This window comes from Ambystoma mexicanum, chromosome 3p (assembly GCF_040938575.1).
Source record: "Ambystoma mexicanum isolate Mex_15411 chromosome 3p, UKY_AmexF1_1, whole genome shotgun sequence".
Classification (NCBI taxonomy): domain Eukaryota; kingdom Metazoa; phylum Chordata; class Amphibia; order Caudata; family Ambystomatidae; genus Ambystoma; species Ambystoma mexicanum.
This window is the reverse complement of record NC_090925.1, coordinates 499957761-499968050: the sequence shown is the minus strand read 5'-3', so window position 1 is coordinate 499968050 and position 10290 is coordinate 499957761. Positions and strand designations below refer to the sequence as shown.

Below are 10290 nucleotides of genomic sequence, written 5' to 3'. Positions count from 1 at the left end.
ACATACTAATTTCCAGTAAGCAGACAGTAAGCATGTTTAGAAAACTACAGCCGAGCGGGGCATCGGCTGTTGCTTTAATATCATATGACTGTAATGACCTAAAAGCAAGCAACCTCTTTTCATTCCGTTATGAAGAACTTGAGAGACAACAATCCGAATCCGAAAAGCCCGTGCTAGCCACGAGATGGCAGCATTGCAAATGTTGAGCAAGGCTGTAACTTAACCAGCAGTGGCTGCGTGATTGCTCTTGGTGGAATGCAGCCTTGTTAGTTCGGATGCCGTCCCTGGGGTGCTGATGACAGTTGCCAGTGAATAGTGCACCTGCGGTGGTCTCGGAGTGATTCTCTCCGTGGGAGCGCGAGCAGGTGGCTAGAACTGTGTACTAACACGGTGCAGAACTTTGCAGTGATTGCCCAGAGCCCTTACAGCCTGCACTGTGACTGCCCCAGATAAGACGCAGGCACCGTAATCACCGTTGCTGACCGAGAGGAAGGAAGCGCAGCCCAGGGGGGCTGGATGCTGCGAGGAAAGGAAATGACACGTCGTGAACCCAGCCATGAGCATCTCCTGGAGCTGAGCTGGCAGTGGGTCCTTCAGCTCTGCCTTGCCCTAGAGGTCTCTGCCAGTGGGCGGTGGAAGGACAGCAGCCACGCGTGAAAGAGCAGGCTGAGCTGGCAGAGCCGCAGCAGCAACTCTCCATGGAGGAGGAACCGCCGCAACAGAGGGGAGGACATGAACATGGGGTAGAGGAGCAGCAGCCCGCGAGAAGAAAGGGGCAGGGGGCAGAGGAGCAGCAGCCCGGCAGTGGGAAGGGGCGTGGGGCAGATGTGCAGCAGTTCAGGGAGGGGTGGGGGCGTGGGACAGAAGAGCCGCAGCCCAGGAGTGGGAGGGGACATGGAGAAACAGTGCAGCATAACCTGTGGGGAGATACACAGGAGCAGCAGCGCCTGAGTGGCGAGGAGAAGGCACATATGAGTGGAGAGGAGCCCGGGGCAGTGGGGGAGCTGCATATGAGTGGAGAGGCGCCCAGGGCAGTGGGGGAGCTGCATATGAGTGGAGTGGCACCCGGGGCAGTGGAGGAGCTGCATATGAGTGGAGAGGCGCCCGGGGCAGTGGGGGATCTGCATACGAGTGGAGAGGCGCCCGGGGCAGTGGGGGAGCTGCATATGAGTGGAAAGGACCCAGGGGCAGTGCGGGAGCTGCATATGAGTGGAGAGGAGCGGGAGGCAGAGAAGCAGCAGCACCCGAGTGGAGAGGATGATGACGCTGCTGAGCAGCAGCACCTGCCCGAAGAGCGGCATGACGCCCGGGGGCAGCATGGTGTGTGCAGAGCTGACGTCAAGACGCCATGTGCAGACGGCGAAGATGCCCGCGAAAACACTATGTATCGTGGCACCCCGACTGCCGACCAAGTGTATCAAAACTCAGGGATGGAGCAACAGGTGCAACAACAGCAGAACTATCCCGGGTTAGAAAAAGAGGAAGAAGAACCCGGGATAAAGGAGCTGGAGGGACCCGGGATAGAGAAGCGGCATGATCCTGGGATAAAAGAGGAAGAAGCACAGTGGGGGGTGCAGCAGCATCCTGGGACAGAAGAAGAGCAGGGAAGGGGGCGCTGGAGCCACGAGCAGGAAGCGGAGGCTGTGAGAGACGCGCAGCAGGCAACCGCCAAGCAGTTCACCTACTTCATGGCGAATGACGCCATCGCAGAGGTAAGGATGGGGATGAGGGACACTCGCCTAGAGCTTAGATGCGGGCCATGACTGGCTTGAAGGAACAAAGGTACTATAATGCCCACGCACATGCACAGGTACGATGGTCAATAGTTTGTGAATCAAAACACCACGTGTGTCCTTATTTAGTCACTGAAACTGTAGCTCTGCCAGCGTTTCGTGGAACCGGTTCTCTTGATTCCGTTCTTAAGTCTGGCGCCTGCTTGCACCGCAGGACGAACGCTTCTGGTATGTCAGATGCATTCGTTTCAGTTTACTTTATTATGTGTTAACCCACCTTTTTACAAAACAGATCCACATGTATAAAAGCAGTTATAAAAAATATGACGCAACAACACAAAACATAAAGGGAGCGGGCGGCCTACATGGGACGAGTGTAAACCACTCACCACTTTAATGTCGATCCGGTCACCCCTTACTTGAGAGCAATTCATTGCGCTCTAGGAATTCAGGAAAGAGTCTTACACAGCTTTAATGGAGATACGGAAAGAAAGAAATGTCCTTATTAGGAATACGTGTCGCGCGTGTTAGTTTGTTTGTACACTTCCGCACTGTGCAGTTTCGCAAACATGTACCACGCGTTTCCCTGATGAAGAGACGGGCTCTGTAGAAATGCGCGCACTGTGAGTTGCTCAAGAGGCAAGTGTTCATTGGGGCGCTCTATGCGACACCCAGAATTCTGCCCCCTCCCTGCAGATTTTGCCGTGAACCCTCTGCAGTTCAGACACAAACACGTATTATGCATGGAATGTACAAGACATGTAGGCGCGAAGATTCGCTATTTTGAACGGGTTCTGTATAGCCCGTCCATGCTTTAAGACAGAGACATATTGGGCTAGTAGCATTCAAGCAGCACGTATTTCATGCATTACTGCACTCATGTTGTTCTGCAATGAACCGCTTGATGTTTTAAATGGATTTCCTCATTTAGCCTGATTTATATGCATAACATATTGATATTTACACGGTTCTTCTCCTTATGATGTTGATACTTTGTAAAAAAGGTTTGATAAATACCGAGACTCAATAAATACTCAGACCTTCCAGGATTTTGCGGCATGAAATGACACATTTTGCGGCATGAAATGGCAAATTTTGCGGCACAAACCTTTATTTATTGCAGTATTTTTGCGGGACATTTTGTATTAACTGGAGGGTGTAAGATTGCCACATTGCAGGAAATAGGCAGAGTGCAAGGCTACAAGAGAGTCAGGGTATCATTATGTATCTTTTGTATTAATTTAATAGGAAGAGTCCCAGATGTCTCTGGCTTGGCAGAACAGTGTTTGATTTGGCTACATTTCTGCTTTAATGTTCATGCCTATTTAATAGTATGAACTAAATTGATCATTATCAGTTGTAATGATGAAAATATTCCCCTTCTATCTTCTCCAATCCCCCCCAAACACCCACACACCTCTCACCAACTATCCATCACAACTTGCATTCCTTAACCTCTCACTCTGTCATACAAATACTCACGTGCTATGTCACAATGTCAAGTCACAATTTGCACTGCCCAGCCCCTGCCACACTCCAAATCATACTCCCAACTCAAACCTCACACTCTACAATTCCTCCCGCAATATACAGTCCTTCATTCTTTTGTGCTGCTTCTGCATCTTGCATCCTTTCTCCCATTCTATCGCACTCTTCCCTCATCCTTTTTCCCAATCTACAGCTCACCAACCGCTCATCTCTGCTTTCTGGCTCACTGACCACACGCTCCCTCTACTTTCTGTACCTCTGCTCGCTCTCAGATTTCTGGCCCACCGCATCACTGCTTCCTCTGTTCTCTTGTGCAGCGCTTCCTCCTCTGACCCACTGCTCTCCCTCTGCTTTCTTGCCTATCACTTCACATCTCACCCATCACTCTCCCTCTCTCTCATAGTGTAACCATTTAAAAAAAAACACTTTAAAGGCTGTTGATGAACTGTTATTCTTTGGCTTCAAAATCTCACCGGAACAGGATCAAGACGAGTCTATTCGAGTTGAAAGATCAAATGTGGGGAAAAATCCACAATCAAAACCAATTGACTCGGATGCACTAAGACAGTCAATGAGCATCACTATGTCCTCAAGTCCAGTTCAGTCCTCACAAAGAAATGCTACATCGAAAAAATACAACCAAAGCCAATCAAGGAAACAACATTAGCCATGACTAGCTCAAAGTGGAAAGCCGAAGGTATTTCTATCCTGGAATACACATGGCTTTAAACATCTATTCAATGATTTTGAGACACCACTTGAAAATATCTTCATCATTTGTTTGCAAGAAACATGGCTTTGTACACCGCCCATCTGTGATGGATTCACTGTTCTATTAATTACAGCAGTCAAAAACGCCAAAGGTCGCCCAAGTTCGGGCTTAATTACATTGGTAAGAATAACTCAATCTTGGTCATCTCCGATACCAATAAATCCAAATCCGTACGTGCAAGGAACCATCATACACACAATGGAAAAAATACCACAGAGAAACTTCACTTATTGATTATAAACATCTATTGGAATCCATTAAAGATCAGCACAGATGGCCTTATTTCTGCAATATCACAACTAATTGATGACGCGATGATAGCCTACAACAACCTAACAGTCATCTGTTGTGGTGATATGAATTGCACGTGTTTCTACCATAATCATTCTTCGCAAAAGTACCAGCAACTCGAAAATGAGGCGCTCGATGAAAGAGCAAAAAGATGGCAAACTGCCATGGGTGTGCGCAACCTTGTAATGCTAAATGGAAACGTTAAAGGAGACGTGCCTGCCAAACCAACTTAGTATCGAGATGCTTCACATAGCATTCTCGACTATACATGGATTTCGAGGAACCAGGTGCACAAGATAGTGGATCTGCAAATAAAGAAAATGAACTACAGTGATCACAGCCTTCTTCAATTACGTATTATGATGGATACGAACTTGCCAACAAATCCACTCAAAGTTTTACTAGAAACAAACTGTCGCGGAAATCGTCTGCGACTAAGTAGCAATCAAATTCAACGACTTGGGGCGAAACTAATGACCAAGCCAGCTAATCAAAGGCCTGATTATATTCCACTGTTGACAGATTTCACCATCCCTCGAAAAACCTCATTAAACCTTGGTCGGACTCATCGCCACATATACTGCAAGGTCCTACATGAAGCCAAAAAAGGCCTTGCGGAAAGATCTGAGACTTATAAGGAAGCGAAATTCCAAGTTGGACGTTCAAAAAGCAATAAAGGCAAGACGCATGATCTACCGAAATTGGGCAAAGTCACATGCAGTCATAATTGAGCAAGATCGCGCAGAGCACATGCTACACTTGATTATGACTAAAAACACACGAGACATCTGGAAGATCCTGAATATGGATCTTTCTAATTGTAACCCAATCTCAACAAACACCATAACAGGTGACGTTTGGAGCAGGCACTTCTCTCTGGTCTTTAAAAAAACGGAATTTGAGGCTCCAGCACTAGTGAGCTCTGTTGACACTCAGTGGGATGTGCAGATGGAACATGATGAAATTGTTTGTGGTATCAACGCTCTTAAGATCTCACGTGCTGCTGGACCCGACTTGATCTCAAATATTGATCTAAAAAAACATCTAAGTGAATGGGCTGACTTTATTGGCAATCTATTCATAAAAATCAGTCGGTCCAAAGAATTGCCGGAATCTTGGTCATCCGCGATTGTGGTGCCAATTCACAAGCAGGGCAGTTGGGACGATCCGAACAACTATCGCCCAATTGCCCTGCTCGACACTATTGGAAAGATCTTTGGGTCGAACTTGCACCTCAAACTCGCCAAATGGGCTGAGATGTCACAGATCAATGACATACTGCAAACTGGATTTACGAAAGGGACCGGAGTTGACGTAAATCTGCTAATTTTGACGATTCTAAAGCTGGAAACCTTAAACAAGAACGGCAAGATTTACCTAGCTTTCATCGACATGAAACAAGCGTTCGATGGTGTGAATCGAAGCTTATAATGGGAAAAACTGTCAAAATGGCAATGTCCGGCATCCATTTTAGAGCCTATCATTGCTCTTCATGAACACACTTCAATTAAAGTCCGGCTAAACAACAGCGGAATGTTATCCAAAGTTATAGCGACCCATAAGGGTGTTAAGCAAGGATGTCCCCTAGCTGCAGAATTATTTCTAGCAGATCTTCCAATCTATGTGAACAAAGTTCTATGCTTCTCACTAAAAATAAATCAAATGTTAATTAATTGTATAGTCTATGCGGATGACCTGGTTCTGATGGACAGAACCCAAATTGGATTACAGCGTCTCCTATCGGGCTTGAAATCCTACAGGGACATATAAACTCTCAAAAAAACTAAGATTATGTCCATTGGAAACATCAGAAGCAAAAAAGATAAAGGTTTCAGGTGGAAAATTGATGAAATCAACTTAACATCTGTTGACTCAATAAAATACCTGGGGATACAATTCAACAACTCCATTTGCGAACAACAATGGGCTGCAGAACTAACATCCAAAATGTCGAAGTTTGCAATACAAGCTGTAAAAATCAACAAAAATTTTGGAAAATATTCGTTGGAACCCATTCTCAAATTCTACTTACAAAAGGTAACCCAATAATCTTTGGGGCTGAGGCGGGTTGGAATATAAGTGTGCAAACTTGGCATGCTTTGGAAGGACGCTTTTGGCTGAAAGTCCTGCAGCTGCCACAGGCAACGCCGCTAACTATTTTGCGACACAAACTAGCAACTAACTCTCTTCATATGAGAGTGGTCTGGAACTTAATTTCAACAATGCGAAAAATGACCCTCGCATCACCGGCTCCGGCATACAAAATCTTTGCCAATAATTGTATTCCAAATAAATGTGACCTTCTCAGTCTATGGTTTCGCAAACTGTCGGCTTTCCTTACAGCTGCAAAAATAAGCAATCAAGAGTTGCAAAATTTCCCACAGCTTGCAAAAAAGAAGTTTGAAAACTGGGCATGGATTGTCAACAATGAATCAAGGTCAAAACTAAAATCAACAGAAGAAACTGGAGGCGTTCACAGGAAATTTAAACAAACCAGCGCGATATCTATTGCACTGTCCATCTCGTCATCATCAAGACCAATTTTTAAGGTTTCGAGTCAATGCTCTAAAAACCAAAGAAATTCTTTGGCAAAGAAAGGACAAATCTATTGACAACAATCTCTGCCGATTCTGCAAACAGTCAATTGAAACAGCCAAACATCTGCTAATCGAATGTACTCAAACTGTCAGACAACGCTCATTACATCTGGGCAACTTTGCACCTCTGGATGAAGATATGGAGAGGTGGTGAGGGGGGATCATTTCAGGAAGCAATACAAGACTTGTATGTGCAACCGTGAATTATTTTGACTCGATCTTGAAAGTAGACTCTCTCAAATAGAGTTAGCAGTGGGAGACTACCTTAGAAGACTGGCAGAGTCTATTTTCGTTGGCCACTTTGTTTTTTCTGTTTCTTCTTTGTTTGGCTGATTTCTTGTTTTGTGAATCGATTTTCTTGTTTGAAACAAAAGTTTGTCTCTTGAATTCAAACTGAAGTTTTTCAATAAAAATAAAATAAAATTAAAATAAAAAAAACATTTAAATGTAGATTTTGACCCAGTTCCTCAAAAAATGGGGCATTTAAAAAAAAGAACGGAGGATATGCTGTTTTTAGACAACCCATTTTTGGAAATGAGCAGGTCACCTTATTCTCAAAGGTGACTGGCGCATTTCCACAGGCTTGAGCTGTAGCGCAAATTGTGCGCTGGCCAGCTGCCTTGAATGGTGTTCTGGGTTGTTTGACCGAAGTGTTATTATTTGCGGCGGAATTGACCGTAGTCAATTTTGCTGCAAATTGATTTGCACTTCAGCCAAACAACCCAAAATGTACCTATCACCACCACCCCACCCCTTCCCCTACTTAACTGCTTGGTCGCTGCCGCTTCCCCTGCAACCCTGCGGTGCCAGATCCGTCCCTCTAACGCGGGTCGGATCCGACTCCGAAGGGTCCTTTTTTCGTTATTTTCTTTTTTTTTTTCTGTCCCCACCTCCAATTTTTAGGTAAAAGGGGAAAACACTTTTGCAACCACCCTAGACCAAAAATACTGAACATGTGGGATCGAGTGACACCCCCCGCAACACATGTTCAGTATTTATAAAAATCTATCAAATAGTACTGGACGAGATAGGTCAAATTGTAACATTCGATCGATTTTTGTCATCAAAATGGGCAGTACTTTGAATAGAATCGCTCTCCCGACAGTGTTCTGCAAACTCCCAGCGCCTTTCACTGGGACAGGCCCTCCAGGTGCCTACCACTGTAAAATGCGACCCAAAAAATGCATTTTTATCCTGTTTGAGGAACAGAAATGCAAGCGACACAGCAGCGATTCATACCTTTAAAAGAAATGCATGACAGGGTCAGGAAAGACCCTGTCATGCAGTGCGCGTAGGGTTGCCTACAATTTCTGCACATTTAAAAGTCCATCTTGCTTGGAAATAAGGGATGCGCTTTTAAATTGATAGAAACGCCACTTTATTTGATCAAGGAGGTGAAAAAGGCCACCTGAATGGCAGCCTGAGTATTATTGTTTTTAAAACAGTAATTTTTGCAGATTACTTTTTTAAAGATGCTGTTTTTGCACAAAACGACCGTTTATGCGGCATTTTGTGCAAAACGGCAGTTTTTGCGGCATTTTGCGGGATCGCAAAATCGCTATAAACTTGAGGGTCTGAATTAATAATAAAAACATGTGTTGGGGACCTAAAACATCAAAGTTAAATCCTGTTTTTCATCCCCACTCTTAAACATTTTTTCAATAATCAGTTATTCTTAAACACAACTTAATACATTTTTTTTACTTAATTCAATAATGAAACATTCACAATACTTTACTACTGTATAACATAATGTCAGTCAAAGCTTTCAAAAGAAACCTGAATGATGATTTAGCCCTCTTCATCTCCAGCCAAAATGGAAGATGATCATTTATAGTGGGAGTATTTTCGTAGTTTGTAGGTGGAACACAAAGACATATACATTCTACGTAGTTTTTATTTATTTATTTATTTATTTTATGGGCGTAAAGTGAATGATTTTTGTTATCTATATTTGCTTGCAACTAGCAATTAATGCAAACTGAAAGATTAGATTTTACCCCAAGGTTCCCCTTGAGATCAGGCAGTAATAATATTATTGTATTTATTGTTTGCTTGTTAGGCGCTTGTACAGGAATTAAGTACTGTTTCAAAGCGCCCACAGGGAAATAGGGGGGGGACAAGGGGAAGTAACAATGATCAAAATACAGTGGGAGGGGGTCGACAAACCTACTATGCCTTGTGAGTGTTCAGAACGTGCAAGTGCAGAAGGGAGGGGGAATGGGATAGGTGCACTGGTGCTCACGGGTGAGCAGCAAGTGCAGGGAAGTGCGAGCCTCCAGGGTGGAGGGTGAGCCGAGGCAAGTGTTGAGGATAGAGATAGAGAGAAGCTGGGGGGATTGGGTGTGGGAGGTCATGCATAAGGGTCTTGAACACCAATAAAGCAGCTATGAGATTAGCAGAGGAGAGTGGGGGGAAGGCAGAGGTAAAGAGGAAAGTCCTTAGGAGCTTCCGGAATTTAAGAAAGTCACACTCAAGACGAAGAGGAAGGGTGAGGCTGTTTCAAAGAAGAGAGCCAGCTGAGGAAAGACATCGACCTCCTGCCCTCTGTTTAGCAAAACACCTTACACACAAAGAGTTGGTACCAGAGGAGCGTAGGGGTCTAGAGGGGGAATATTTAGTAAGAGAGAGTTGCAGATAATGTGGTCCCTGGCCCCAGAAAGCCTTGTGGATGATACAGTGGGATTTGAATTTCATCCGTGAAACAACCGGGCGCCAGTGAAGACTATTTAGGGCGGGAGAGATGCAGTCCCTGGGTTGGAGGCCAATGATAAGTCTTGCTGCCCTATACTGGATTAGCTGGAGAGGACACAGAGTGGAAGAAAGACGATTCAGGAGGAGGCTATTGCAATAGTCAAGCCTAGAGAACATCCTATGGTTTTTGGTGTATGGCTGGAGATTGTGCAGTGAAAAGTCCTGCAGTGTGCCCACTGGGTGCCGAGTTGGAACACTGTCAGTACAGAAGAGGGTAGGGTTGAAGTGAATCTTCTATGTGCTTGGATATTCTATTTTGTGTATCTTCCTGGGAGTAGGCCCAATGTTGTGAAGATTGTGTGGTTTGGTTGGCAGTGACAATACTTTGTGAATGGAAGTGGGTAGGGGTGGCGGAGGCAGAGGTATGTTTGTGTAATCTGCTACCTGTTACATGTTTCCATGTATCGCTGCGTTATGGTACTGGGGTTGGGTAGAAGTGCAGCTGGCTATGTTACGTTTGTGGATTGTAGTTTCTAGCCACATGTTCGCATGCATTGCTCCATTATGTTGTGCTGGGTGTGCGCAAGCAGTAGACTCTTGTGCATGGTCGAAGGCATGATGGGTGCCGATCTGGATGATTTTGGATGCTGAAATCATGGATTTTTTCCAGAACTTTGTAGTGAAGGTGCTTTGGAAGGACATGCGACGTGTACTC

General features: G+C 45.0%; 1 protein-coding gene across 4 annotated transcripts in view; it reads left to right on the top strand.

Annotated features, from left to right (window-relative positions):
• The first annotated feature begins 242 nt into the window (after positions 1–242).
• Positions 243–10290, top strand: part of BCAS4 (breast carcinoma amplified sequence 4) — a 963459-nt gene continuing 953411 nt past the window's right edge. For all 4 annotated transcript variants that reach the window (XM_069651167.1, XM_069651165.1, XM_069651166.1 and 1 more), the window contains exon 1: positions 243–1712. In XM_069651167.1, coding sequence (XP_069507268.1) covers positions 699–1712 — 1014 coding nt within the window. In that variant the 5' untranslated portion in view covers positions 243–698. The remainder of the gene's footprint in view (positions 1713–10290) is intronic.